The sequence below is a fragment of the Theropithecus gelada genome, chromosome 15 (assembly GCF_003255815.1).
Source record: "Theropithecus gelada isolate Dixy chromosome 15, Tgel_1.0, whole genome shotgun sequence".
Lineage (NCBI taxonomy): Eukaryota > Metazoa > Chordata > Mammalia > Primates > Cercopithecidae > Theropithecus > Theropithecus gelada.
Window position 1 is genome coordinate 106690152 of NC_037683.1, and position 14005 is coordinate 106704156.

At 58.6% G+C, this 14005-nt stretch overlaps 1 protein-coding gene across 1 annotated transcript in view; it reads left to right on the forward strand.

Moving 5' to 3' along the window:
• The window catches only part of PHF2 (PHD finger protein 2), a 48326-nt gene extending 35530 nt beyond the window's left edge, over positions 1 to 12796 (forward strand). The window contains exons 14-21 of the mRNA XM_025360269.1: positions 232 to 410; positions 536 to 606; positions 1619 to 1782; positions 6820 to 7097; positions 8150 to 8245; positions 8902 to 9011; positions 9814 to 10198; positions 10802 to 12796. Coding sequence (XP_025216054.1) covers positions 232 to 410; positions 536 to 606; positions 1619 to 1782; positions 6820 to 7097; positions 8150 to 8245; positions 8902 to 9011; positions 9814 to 10198; positions 10802 to 10890 — 1372 coding nt within the window. The 3' untranslated portion in view covers positions 10891 to 12796. The remainder of the gene's footprint in view (positions 1 to 231; positions 411 to 535; positions 607 to 1618; positions 1783 to 6819; positions 7098 to 8149; positions 8246 to 8901; positions 9012 to 9813; positions 10199 to 10801) is intronic.
• Positions 12797 to 14005: the final 1209 nt, after the last annotated feature.

A 14005-nucleotide genomic window follows, 5' to 3' on the forward strand; every position in this document is an offset into this window, starting at 1 on the left:
GGAATGAGGGTCCAGCCTGGCCTCCTGTCTGCAGAGGCTTGGGCCCTCCGCCCTCCTCCCATCTCAACTCACCTGAGGCTTCTTCGAATGGAAATTCAAATGGTGGCAACACCACCTGCCTCCTGGAGGCCGTCCTGCCATGGCTCTGGCAGGGGACCCCTTGGGAGGTCCCGCCGGTCCACTGGCCTTGGGGCTGTGTGGATGCTGCTGACCCACTCGCTTCTGCTCTAGCTCCAAGGCTCTCAGGCCCCCGACGAGCCCTGGTGTGTTCGGGGCCTTGCAGAACTTCAAGGAGGACAAGCCCAAGCCCGTGCGGGATGAGTATGAGTACGTGTCGGACGACGGCGAGCTCAAGATCGACGAGTTTCCCATCAGGAGGAAGAAGAACACCCCGAAAAGGGACTTGTCCTGTGAGTTGGGAGGGGGTGTTGGGGGAGGGGTGTGCGAGAGGCCTGTCCCTCCCCTGAGAGGTCTTCCCGGGGTGGCTGGCTCCCTGCAAGCCTGCCCGCTGGACTCCCATCTGCTGTGTTTTCAGTCCTGTTGGATAAGAAGGCTGTGCTGCCCACGCCTGTCACGAAGCCAAAGCTGGACTCAGCAGTGTACAAGGTGAGCTACCTTCCAGGCCCGCCTTGGTCTCAGGGGCCATCTCTGGACAGTCCCCAAGGCCATAGTTTGAGTAACTCCAGGGTGGTCTCTGAGGGTGTTTCTGCATGAGATGGCGAACGGGCCCCTTACCCTCACCCCACCCTTTCATGAGTGTTCTAAGGTCACGTCCAACTCTAAGACACAGTGGTCATCTCTGCCTGGGCTTGCGAGGGGTGTGTCCCCACTGGGCCCCTTGCCAGGGGAGGTTATCAGGATCTAGTGTATTAACTGCTTTCCTCCAGCCTGAGGTCCCTCTGGGGCTGCAGGCCCTGCCCCCACCTCTTCTTCCAACCACGGCGGCATCTCTTTACATGTGTTACACACTGGGGCTCTCTCGTGTAAGGGTTCCTTTGAACCAGAGTTCCTCTGTGAATACAGTGCACAGTTTGGTCCTTTGTGGTTCTGAGAGAGCTCTGGCACCCACGTCTGACCTGTGTGTCTGTGTGTCAGCCATCCAGCCCTGTCAGCTCCAGGGGCCTCTGTCTGACCCCAGCAGTGTTCATTAGAAGGGCAGTGGCTCTTTAAAAACGTTAAAAAACTGGCTGGGTGCGGTGGCTCACACCTGTAATCCCAGCACTTTGGGAGGCCGAGGCAGGCAGATCACGAGGTCAGGAGATCGAGACCATCCTGGCTAACACAGTGAAACCCCGTCTCTACTAAAAATACAAAAAATTAGCCGGGCGTGGTGGCGGGCACCTGTAGTCCCAGCTACTTGGGAGGCTGAGGCAGGAGAAGGGTGTGAACCTGGGAGGCAGAGCTTGCAGTGAGCCGAGATCGCGCCACTGCACTCCAGCCTGGGCGACAGAGCGAGACTCCATCTCAAAATAAATAATAAATAAATAAATAAATAAAATAAATGAAAACGTTAAAAAACCTAGTTTAGTCCCTGAGGGGAAAAAGTATCCCCCTCCCAACTCCCAGGCCGCTTCGGTGGCCAGACCCTCCCCTGACTGAAGCCCTGTCCCTCACACAGCAGAGTGACGACTCCTCGGACGAGGGTTCGCTGCACATCGATACAGACACCAAGCCTGGCCGCAATGCCAGAGTCAAGAAGGAGAGCGGGAGCTCGGCGGCCGGCATCTTGGACCTGCTGCAGGCCAGTGAGGAGGTCGGCGCCCTGGAGTACAACCCCAGCAGGTGGGCCCCACCACCCGGCAGCACCCAAGAGCGGGGACCAGGCAGGCCCAGGGCTGGCCCTCGGCCACGGTGGTGGGAGCCTGTGAGTTAGACGCACAGCTGGAGCCAGTGCTGAGCCGCCCCTGTGCCTGGGCAGAAGGGCAGACCTCAGGGTACAGATGCTGGACTGGTTGGTCCCACTAGGGCTTTGCTTTCAATCAAGGGCTTCTTTTTCTTTTTATTTTTTGGGTAAATTCTCTCAGAGCCACAGGTTTTCAATTTTATGTGCCGAGACTGTTGTATTTTTCACGTGGAAATCTTACGGGAATTTCCATATGTACTACAGACAGGTAACCCAGGGGGCAGAGCTGTAACCCCTCCATGGTGCCCCTGAGCCCATGCAGAGGGCTGCAGCTGCCACAGGGGAGCACAGCCCTCCCGGTCCTCATGACAGCTGCAGGTTCCCATTGCACAGATGGGGAAACCGAGGCTCTGAGGGCTTATATTTGGACATGGCCACACTGCTAGGAAGCCGCAGAGGCAGACCCAGAATCTCCATCTGCCTGATTGCAGAACCTGAACTTGGGGATCCTGGGGGGTTGACTAGTGCTGGGCAGTGATATCTGGGTGTGTGCGGCTGGTCCCTTGTCCAGCAATGACTTGGACTGAGGAAGATGGACCCCGTACTTGGGTCCCGCTTGGTTCCCAAGATCTGCCTGAGACTCTGGTTTCCAGAATCGATGGGCAACCCAGGGCCGTCCTGCTAACTGCTCAACACAACCTCAGGCTTGTTCAGTGGCAGGTGGAGGCCGCAGGGCAGGCCTGCTTTTAGACAGATGGCGGGGCTTGGTCAAGGTGGATTAAGGGCTTGATTGAAAAGAGCTTTTGCTAAATCAGTTGGCCGTATTTTATTTCATATATTATTGTTTTACATGCAATATTATGTTCATGTAATATTGATCAGAAAGCCAGCTGTAAGATGCTTTTTTTAATGGGAGTGAAGCATGACGGGAGGCTTCCATAGCGCCTTAGGGGACAGATTTCCTGCTTGGCACTAGGTGGTTCCTGTCCATGTTAAGCCTCTTGCTGCAGAGATGTGCTTGTGGCTGGGGGTGAAGCTTGGCTGTGAGCTCCTCCTCCTCCCTATCGGAGGCTGTGGTGCTCCACACAGCTTGTTGGGGAATGCCTGTCTTCTGGGAAGAAGTATGCACTAGCCGACACCTCAGTGACTGGCCTTAGGGGTGGGAGAGGCCCCTAAACACTCTAGGCCCCTCCCAAGGTCCATGGAGAGGCCGGGGGGCCCTGAGGGTGGGGGCTGTCTGATGCCACCCAAGATGAGGGCAGACAGGGCCAAGAGCCCGTGGGCCACCAGGTGCTTTGTCATGGGCACCTGGGGCTTGCAGGGGGCATGGAGATGGGGACAGAGGTGGGGAGGGGTTTGTGCTTGAGTCTGTGAGGAGGCGCTGTGTCCCGGGCTCCCGGCTGTGAATCTGAGCCCGGGAGGGAGTGGGGCAACCCATCCGTGGACACACTGATCACAAAAGACCCAGAGCTTCCCCGCCCCGCACGACTAGCCCACGCCTAGGGGTGGTGTGCACGTGCACATGTGTCTGCCAGGGGCCACTGAGGCCACCAGCCCCCCTCAGCCCGCTGCAGGCAGTTCCTCTCCCAAAGTCTCCCATTTGGAGCGTAGGTCAGTTTTTGATGGTCCATTTGCTCTGTTTTAAGTATCGGCTGCTTGGAAAAAACTGCTGAAGAAAATGGAGGAAAATATGTTAATTTATCGTGGATAGTTTGCTCAGTGTTTACTGCTGAGGGAAAAGGAGAGGATTTGAGTATGATAATTGGTGGATTAAAAGTATTATTTTCCATGCTGACTAGTTAGACGTTACTCATTGATTCACCAGCAACCCTGCAGGCCCCGGGCATGCAGCCCTCACCCTCTTGGGTTGCCCAGATGGCATGGCATGCACCCTCATAGTGGGTGTCCCTGGCCACCCCCCGTTCCCCTGTGGCTGGGTGCAGGCCCCCACCCTCCAGTCTGTCTTGGCCTTGCAGGCCAGTTGAGGTGTCGGGGCAGGGCCTGCCAGAGGCTGCAGGGCAAGCTGCGTGCTCTGGCTGGCTCCTGAGCTGGGGCTGGGAGAGCCTGTTCCTGTGGAGATGTCAGTGAGGGCAGAAGTGACCGCGCTGTCTTAGGCAGGCCTTCAGCGCTGCAGCTTGTGTAGCAGGGGCAGTGTGGTCCTGGCCCTGTGGGGGCAGCTCCCGGCAGTGCCTTCTGAGGAGCGCTCGAGGCTGACCATACTTGATTTCCGCATTGTTGTGCCTTTCAAACCTCAGTCCTGTTCAGTTCCTGTGAAACCCGAAATGCAGCACAGCCTAGTGTGTCTCAGACAGGGCCTGGGAGGTGGCATTGGTGAAGGCTGCAGCGAGGGCGCCTCCCCCGGCACTGGGCATCCCCCCGAGTCTGCTGGACCTTCAGAGAGCAGTGAGTTCGGGCCTCAGCGCTGTCCAGCATGGGCAGCTTTTGTCCACGTTGCCTCACCAGCCCTGGGACTCCCTCTGTGTCTGGGCTCCCAGGGGCAGCTTCCTCTCCCTGTCCCGCTGCAGCAGAGCCTCAGTCTCAGGAGCCCTCTTGCTTCTGAACTGGGACTTGTCCTGTGGGGGCCACTGCCCCTGGTGCCTCAGTCTCCGTGTCTGGTAACAGAGGTGGGCACAGGCATGCAGAGCTGTGTGGCCTGCCTGCCACTGCGTTGGCTTCTTTCCTGTCTCACATGTGGGCTATCTCTGGCAAGGGGTTCCGGGTATTCAGGCCCCCATTCAGTCCCTGGGTGTGCTGACAGCCACAGGCTTGCCAGCCCCTCTCATTGGAATGGCTTTACTGAAAGTGCCTCCAGTGCTTCTGGGAGCTGGTGGAGAGGGCATGGGCAGCGCGAGAGACAGTGATGCTGATGCAGGAGTCCTGGAGGGGCAGGTCCAGGGAGCAGAGGGAGAGGATGGTAGGCACCCCGTGTGCCTCAGGTATGGGCCCAGGAGTGGCTAGATGCAGTGACAGGTGTGGCTGGGCCTCCCCTGTAAGGTGGGGTGGGCTGGGTGCCAGGTTTGGGCCACAGGGAAGTGGGCAGGGGTGAGGACTAGAAAGGGATGTTGCAGGGTGTACCTGCTGGGCTGGACCACGTGAGTGGTGGGGAAGTCTGGGGCACCTGTCCTGGCTACACACAGCATCTGGAGCCCAGGGCGGGCCCCTGTCTCAGAGTTTCTGGGTGGGGCCTGGGCCTCGACATGTGAAAAGCTGCCCAGGTGGTTCTGGTGCACAGACAGGCGAGAGTCCTGGCTGCAGGGAGTTGTGGGCTGGGGTGGGGCAAGGCCCCGTGAAGAGGCCAGGGCTGGATCCCATGAGAGGGCCTGGCAGGGAGGTCCCCAAGGAGCCCAGGACTTGGCCTTGGGGATCTTTGCTGTCCAGCAGCACCAAGAGCCTGGTTCTGTGGGATGACAGTGGTCACCCCATCTCACCACTCTATGAATCTAGACAGACTGATCACAGACCAGGTGTCTCAGAAGCTTCGGGAAGGAGGGGAGCCAGTGTAGACAGGAGGAGGTGTGTGCACAGGCATGGGGCAGAGGATGAGGATGCGAATGAGAGACAGGCGGGGCATTATGGGAGGGGGCCACCTGAAGCTGAGGGCTGTGGGGTGTGGGGGCAGGGCAAAGGGAAAGTCTGGGAGTCTGGAGCCTGCCAGAGGCTGGTGAACTTGGGCTGAGCTGAGGTGCAGCTATGCCTGTTCAGGTGCAGATGCAGCTGCAGGTCTGTGTGCAGGTGGGGGTGCAGGGTGGGGGTAGGTGCAGGTATAGATGCAGGTGGGGGTGCAGGCTGGGGGTAGGTGCAGGTGGGGGTACAGGGTAGGGGTAGGTACAGGTGTAGTGCAGGTGTGGGTGTGGGGGGTAGGTGCAGGTGTAGATGCAGGTGGGGGTGCAGGTGTGGGGGTAGGTGCAGGTGTAGATGCGGGTGTGGGTATGGGGGTAGGTGCAGGTGTAGATGCGGGTGTGGGTATGGGGGTAGGTACAGGTGTAGATGCAGGTGGGGGTGCAGGTGTAGATGGGGGTGCAGGTGTGGGGGGTAGGTACAGGTGTAGATGCAGGTGGGGCTGCAGGTGTGGGGGTTGGTACAGGTGTAGATGGGGCTGCAGGTGTGGGGGTTGGTACAGGTGTAGATGGGGGTGCAGGTGTGGGGGTAGGTGCAGGTGTAGATGCAGGTGCGGGGGTGGGGGTAGGTACAGGTGTAGATACAGTTGCAGGGGTGGAGATAGGCACAGGTGTGGATGTAGGTGTAGTGGGGGTAGGTGCAGGTGTAGATGCAGGTGCAGGGGTGGGGGTAGGTACAGGTGTAGATACAGTTGCAGGGGTGGAGGTAGGCACAGGTGTGGATGCATGTACGGGTGTAGGTAGGCACAGGTGTAGATGCAGGTGCAGGTATGAGGGTAGGTAGAGGTGTAGATGCAGGTGCGGGTGCAGGTGTGGGTGTGGAGAGGAGTGTGGGTCACTGGGGAGAGCGTGTGCCATGGGAGGCAGTGGGCTGCACTGCCCCATCTCAGGGTGACATCTGGGAGGGTTCCCTACAGAATGGGGTAAGGAATCCTCAGGGCTAGTTCTGCAGTTGGGAGAGAGGCATAGCGTGGACCGAGGGGGTACACAGAGTGGCTGGAGGGCAGGAGGGAGGTCACTGGGTTGGCTGGCTTTAAGGTGGGAGAGACCAGTGTGTGACCATGTGAGGGTCTGGACCCTCCTTCCCATCTGCTGTCTTCCCAAGTCTCCTCTCCATGCCCATCTCTCTCCCCAGGCCTCCAGCCTTCTCTGTGGTGTATGGGTGGATGAACAGAGCTGGATGGGGGCAGTGGCTGGCCTCTTCCAAGGGAGAAGTCATCAGCTCACTGCCACCCTCTACTCCACGCCCTCTGCCTGCCACCTGGGCCAGGAGTTTGTGCAGGCCATAGACTGTTGTCTAAGTGCCTGGGCTGCAGGCCAAGAGCGCTGGGCTGAGTGCCTGTCTCTCTGTGCCCGTAGCCAGCCCCCGGCCTCCCCCAGCACGCAGGAAGCCATTCAGGGAATGCTGTCCATGGCCAACCTGCAGGCCTCCGACTCCTGCCTGCAGACCACGTGGGGCGCCGGCCAGGCCAAGGGGAGCTCGCTGGCTGCCCACGGTGCCCGGAAGAATGGGGGTGGCAGTGGCAAGAGTGCAGGCAAACGACTGCTGAAGAGGGCTGCCAAGAACAGTGTGGACCTGGATGACTACGAGGAAGAGCAGGACCACCTGGATGCCTGCTTCAAGGACTCAGACTACGGTGAGTGTCACTCCTGCATGGGGCAGGGCCCACGCTCAGCCCTAGAAGGCCTGGCTGAGAATGGAGACAGTAGCAGAAACATGCAGCTCTCCAAGTTACAGCCGGCCTCAGCTCAGCAAAACCCTCGGCCTCTGACTGCTGTCCTGGGAGACCCTCCTGTGAGCGAGACTGGCCCTGGCCCACATCTGGTGGACAGACGTGGGCTTCGTGGTGGGGCCTACTCTCCTCTGACAAACAGAATGACAGCACAGTGAACTCCTGTTTTCTGGGCTCTGTGGGGGTGTGTGGTGCCGGGCGCCATCTTGCCTCCTCCTGAGCCTTGGGTCCTGGGCGTTCCTCAACAGGCCTCGCAAGTTGAAGGACCACAACCTGTAGTGAGTGCAGGGTGGCACTTGGCTTGTGAGGGTCACAGGGTCACTGCGTCACCGTGTTGGGGCAGCTCCCCACCAGCCACAGGTCGTGCCCTGCAGGGTCCCCTCCACCAAGACCTGTCGGGCAGGGCGGGGCTGTCAGAGCCCACCCTCCATGGACGTTAGACATTTTCCCTTTTCATAGCATCAGAAACTTTTCACCAAACAGAACGTTTCCTGGAGCCTCAAAGTGTTCCTCTTGCAGGAGCGGAGATGCCCTAGTCTGATTGTGGGGTCCCATCCTTCCCTGGTCCCCCAGTCTCTGCTGCAGCTTCCTCCAGGTGGGGCCTCTGGGGATCTCAAGCTCCGTGAACAGATGTACGGAGGGCAGCCCCTAGAGGCCAGGAGCTTGCAGGCACCGGGGCTAGGCTGGGCAGATGAGGCTGGTCAGGTAAATGCAGATGCCCTCTTGTCTGGGCGAGTCCCTGCCCCTCTGGATAATCTCTGGGGCACCTATGCCCATGCTTGGGGTGTCCTCATCATGGGCAGTTTCCATCACAGCCAACAGTGACAGTGTGGCAGGCCTTAGCATAGGCCCTGGGGTCGCTGGTGAGGAGGGTCTGCAGCCACCTGTACTCCCCCGCCCCTCTGTGGCCCCACCCTGCACTCAGCGGGCCCCGCCTTCCCTCTGCCTCCCTCTAGTTTACCCCTCACTGGAGTCAGACGAAGACAACCCCATCTTCAAGTCCCGGTCAAAGAAAAGGAAAGGCTCAGATGATGCTCCCTACAGCCCAACAGGTAGTGCTGGGACAGGGGTGGGGGGTCCACCCGACACCCAGTGTGGAAGCTGTGACTTTGTCTGTGGTCCCTCCAGCCCCTGAGAATGTGGGCTCAGCTCTGCACCTGTCCTGTCCCAACAGCTGGGCGGCCCGGCCCGCTGGGGATGGTCGGCCACTTGCAGGAGTGCTGTGGGCTTCACTTCTGCTTTGCTTCTGGGGGCCTGGGAGCCCAGATGTGCTCTACACAGCCCCCACTCAAAAGCCCTCACTCCTCTGGCCGGCTTCTCTCTGGTTTCTCCCTCAATGGGAAGCTCTGTGAGGGTCACCTTTGTACTGGGGGCACCCCCTTGATGGTGGCTGAGGGACACCTGCTGGGGCACCAGTGGGGTGAGGCCTTGTCCTCCTTTCACGTTACCCTCACCCGCCTGCCCAGCCTCTCTGATGTTGCTGGGCCTCCTGGGCTCTGTGCCATGCAGACCCCACTGTAGTATCTTCCTCCTGGGGTGGAGCAGCTGGCCCTGCCCTATTATGAGGCGGCTTCACAGCCAGGAAGCCCGGTGCTCAGGCCTGCCTGGCCAGGGGAAAGGCTGTGGTGGGGGCAGGGTAGCCCCACACCAGGAGGGGTGGACAGGCCGCGGCCTACCGCTTGAGGGGGCTGGCCCTTTTCTTCCACAGCAAGGGTCGGCCCATCAGTACCAAGACAGGACAGGCCTGTGCGTGAGGGTACACGGGTGGCTTCCATCGAGACCGGGCTGGCGGCCGCTGCAGCTAAGCTGTCCCAGCAGGTGAGGAGGGGCGAGGGAGAGGGACACAGGGCAGCCAGGTCCCTGCTACGCCCACCTGGGCTCAGGTTCCCCAAGGCACCTATTTCTCCACCCCATGCACAGACCCCCTGAGCCAGGGGCAGTCACAGGCTTGACGACATTTGATTAGAGAGTGCCCTGTTCCTCCAGGCCCTAAATTCCCCGCGTGGGGTCCGGGGAGCTAGGAATTGACGGCTGGGGCCCTGACGCTGGACAGCCCCATCCGTGCCGAGGCTGGGCTGCTCTCTGGTGCAACAGCGGCATGGAGGGAGTGCCCCTTTCCCTCCCCCCATCACACGGGTAGTTTTGAATTGTCCTCAGGTGGGAAATGAGGTGTTCTGTCTCTACATGCTCCTAAAAGTTCATCGCCCACCTTCAGCTCGTCCCAGTTCAGAAATGGAGGCTCCTGGAGCCTCACGTACCCTCCAGACCAGGCCCGACCGTATCTGGGTGCCCAAGGAATTTATTACGATCAAAGTAATATTCCTCCAAAACTGGGAGATGTATATGGCCGCTGCGTGGGGTGATGGGGTAGGAGTGCCATCCTACAGGCTCAACCGCTAGGTTAACTCACACTGACGGGGAGGCCAGGCAACTGCTGTGGGTGCTGGCACCCTGTCCCCTTGCGTCCTGTGCCCCCGGTGGCCCAGAGTCAGGCCTCAGGCTCCTACTGCCCAGCCCTGCTGTGCTTAAGGGCCCCTGGCAAGGCCATGCTGGGAGCTCCCTGCTCTGTTGGCCCAAGTGGGCCGTGCGTCTGAGTCTGCCCTGCATGTTTTGTTCAAAGGAGGAGCAGAAAAGCAGGAAAAAAAAGAGTGCCAAGAGGAAGCTGACTCCTAACACCACCTCCCCTTCCACCTCCACCTCCATCTCTGCTGGCACCACCTCCACTTCCACCACGCCGGCCTCTACCACCCCTGCCTCCACCACCCCGGCCTCCACCACCCCGGCCTCCACCAGCACAGCCAGCAGCCAGGCCTCGCAGGAGGGCAGCTCGCCAGAGCCCCCGCCTGAGTCTCATAGCAGCAGCCTGGCCGACCATGAGTACACAGCCGCTGGCGCCTTCACCGGGGCCCAGGCGGGCCGCGCCTCCCAGCCCATGGCCCCTGGGGTCTTTCTCACACAGAGGCGGCCCTCCGCGTCGTCTCCAAACAACAACACCGCTGCCAAAGGTACCGTGCCTGCTGGAGGGAGCCTGCAGCCCCGCTGCCCTGCCTGCCCCCTTGCGCAGTCCCAGACGTGCAGACTCGGCCTGTGGTAGAGGGCAGCACATCGGGAGGGGCTCCTGTGCCTCAGGTGGCAGGGTGCTGTGGGCCAAGTTAGTTGCGTCTTCGTGTGAGCGTGTCCTACGGCACAGGACATGTGTGCTTTCATCCTTCTCCTCAGTGGGCGTGCTCAGCCCCTGATCTGCCTGCACCCCAGCTGTGGAGACTGAGTGACGCAGCACGGGATGCTGGCAGTGGCTCCTGGCCTTGTTACTGGGGGTGGGGCCCAGGCATCCTCGCATCCTTCTCGTAATGCCATGCCCAAGTCCATGCCCATCCTACCTGCCAGGGCCCCTTGAGGACACGGCCTCTGAGGTGGAGGCTTTGCCAGTGATCCCGGACTCCTGAGGGGTGCTGAGCTCGGAGCTGGGGCCTCATAGGCCCATTTTACAGATGTGGGACTGCAGGCTGCCCCTTGGTGTTAGCGGGACCCTCCTCTGCAGTGGCATGCCGCGCTCCTTGCCATCTAGCTCACCTTCCTTTTTTGTGTCCCCTCCCCGACTCCCCTAGGAAAACGTACAAAAAAGGGCATGGCGACCGCCAAGCAGAGGCTTGGGAAAATTTTGAAAATTCATCGGAACGGGAAACTGCTCCTTTAAGGTTTGGAAAGCCAGGATCCTTCTGCTCCGCTCAGGACCCCCGGAGCCCCGCGAAAACAAAACACCTGCCTCCCAGGAGGGTGCTGAGCTGCCCCACCAGGGAGGGCCTTGCCTCTTCCCGGCTGCCATCACCCCAATGAGCGTCTGTCCCTTCATCCGGCAGAGCAAGCCCAGTGCGGCCCCTCGATTTGAAAATGGACGTCTTTTCTCAAGTTGCTAAGAGTGACCTGTCCCAGAAAAGCGGCCCTGCAAGTTTGAGGACCGTTCATTCCACTTTAAGGACAGCCTCCAGGCTCCCCTGAGCATGGGTGTGATTGCAGGGCCTCTGCAGCTCTGCTGAGAGCATGAGTCCTTCAAGGAAGGCAGAGTGAGCCAGTGCTCACCAGCCCCAGAGTCGGAGCTGGCCACAGGCTGGCAGCCTCCTGGGGCTTAAAAAAAAGGCAAAGAACACAGAAAGAGGAGGCGCAAGTGGGATGTTTATGTCCCCCCTTCTCTTCCTGAGTGATTCTCAGCCAAGTCCAGACTGTGCTCGGTGGGCGAGGAAGGGTCTGCCCCGAGCTCCCTGGTTGGCAGGTGGCAGCAGGATGGTAGGTGTCCAGCCTGAATGCCCAGGAGCATTTCTCGGGGGCAGCTAAGACTGGCAGCTGGGTTGGTGTGTTAGCAGGCAGGGGTGCCATTGTGGGGTCCCCAGGAAAGGGCAAGGGCTCAGCCATATCTTGGGGTCTGGGAGACCCAGGCTAAGCCATGTGGCAGGGACCATCTTGCCCTGCTGGCCACACTCTGGAGAAGCACTTCTCAGCCAAGGCGCCCCTGCCCTGGGACTGGCGGGGCAGGGGCAGTGGCCAGGCGGCCCAAGGACTTACGGTCGGCACTTCTCTGTTCTCCCGTGTCAGCGTGTGGTGTCGCCTGCATGGGTCGTACCTGGATGGTGTGTCCACCATCGACACGGAGGGGCTGGATTTGTTTCTCAGGCAATCCTGTATTTTAATTTTAGATGTATTTCCTGAAGCATATTTTTCATAGAATGTAGCGTGTAAATAGCTTTTTAAATAACTTCTTTTTTATAAGAGTAAAAGTATCTTTAGGAATTTCTTTCTATAGAGTTCTTCATTAACATTTATACGAGTTTTTTGCTGAGTCAGATGGACAGTTGGGTTCTGATGCTTTTTCCTTCTCCTTTCCTTTTATTATTATTATTTTTTTTTCTTTTAAGAACTAAGGTATTGCCTGAAAAACAAGTGATGTCTGTGCAGCCTTACACTCTCTTTACAGAAGCGAATAGTACACAAAAGATCTATTCCAGACACATTTTGAAGATGAATCTTCAACTTTAATACCAGCTCTTTGTTTTCCTTCTTGTATGATGAGGGGATTGGGGGATACAGTTATTTTACTAGCACCTTGTGAAGTGTTTCCGTGTTTTGTGATGCTGTAATTTATTAATGTTTGTAGCTTTTTATATTTGTACATTTCTTATGAGCTTTGTTTATATACCCATTACCTGGATGTTTTGTCCACGGGGAGAGGCAGCTTGGTGGAGGCCTTATCCACTCCCACTTGTCCTGTTTGGAGGGACGCAGTCCCCAGGGCCCGAGGCTGGGAGAGGGGGAGTCTCGCAGGGCCCCAGGCTTATTCAGAACCGGTGTTTTTAAAGTTTCCTTTACCCTGCCCTTGTTGAACATTTATATAATCTAACCTGGACATCAAGCTGTTCTCTCTCTCTCTCTTTTATTTTTAATTTTATTATTATTATTTTGGCAACATGTACATTTCTAACAAAGTTTATCGTGGCTATTAAAGTGTTTTATTTCCCAATTCATATTACTCTTGTATCGAGTCCATGAGGTCTAAGGCAACTTAGATCAAAGTTTTAAAAAAGTAAAAATATTTCAGGTTTTGTACAGAACCATGTCTGTGTCATTTCTGCCTTGACTGTAGTTGTTCACCCTGGCAGCGAGGGCAGTGGGGGGACGCCGGCCACCTGTGTTGCTCATGGAAAGCCTCAGGTTGCCCCGCCTGAGGGGCACACACAGCACCCCAAGCTGGCTGGCAGGAGTGGGCAGAAGAGACCCTCAGTGGCTGCAGGGGTGGCAGCAGCCTTTGAGACTCTGGCTTTGCCAGTCCCAGCCCTGAGGATGTCCTCGGGAAGCCTCTGGAACCTTCTTTTGGACTCATGGATATGGGGTTTGGCTGGGTCCAGCAGGCACACACGTGTGCACCCCAGCACGGATGCACACCCAGAGGTATTCAGTGCCTTGCCGAGCTCCAGCCTAAGTCTCATGTGATTACAGCGAACTACCAGGAGCAGCCCTTGCCTGACAGAGGAACTCAAATGGTGCGAGCCCAGGGAGGGTGCTGAGCGCAGGGGTGGGGTCGCTGGTGCGTGGCAGGCAGGGCTGCTGGGACATGGGTGAGGCCCGGGTCAGTCTGTGGGGGGTGGTGCATGCGTGGGGCGCTGGTGACAATGTTGACCACGGATAAACAGGCCATTTGGCATTTATTGAAGAAACGTGAATAACCTCGGGCCATTTGGGCAGTGCAGACGTTGACAATCCGGGGCTGTGATGATGGCTGGACTGGCCCAAGCCTCCACACATGGGGTCTTGCCCTGGCATGGGAGCTGGGAGTGAGATAAGCTGGGGACAGGAGTTTGGCCTGGGTCACCCAAGGTCTCTCAGCTTGCAGCTCGCTGAGCAGGGTCGGCCTTGGCTGCCGACACCCTGAGGAAGTGGGAAGCTGGTTCCCCAGTAGACCCTGAGCAGAGGGCCCTGCCGTGCCGGGCGTCCGACCCACCCCTGCGAGATTCCAGGGGGTTTTGTCAACCTGCAGGTTTGTGGTCATTCACTCCGTGCAGTTTGTCATGTGACACCGGAAACTAACCCAAGGCTGCCCGTGGGCAAGTCCTTTCTTGCTCTGAGCTTGCTTTCCTCCAGTCCCTGCTGGGGGCTCGGGGGAGTGCTCCCACCACGCACGGTGGTCGAGCCCCCAGAAGGAACCCGTCCAGGACCTGGGGACTGCAGGATGGGGTGGGGTCCCATTGCTGTCCCCAGGTGGTGCCTGGGACCCACGCTGGGGCTGCCCAGGCTGCCAGGCATTTTGGATGCCCCTGGGCTGT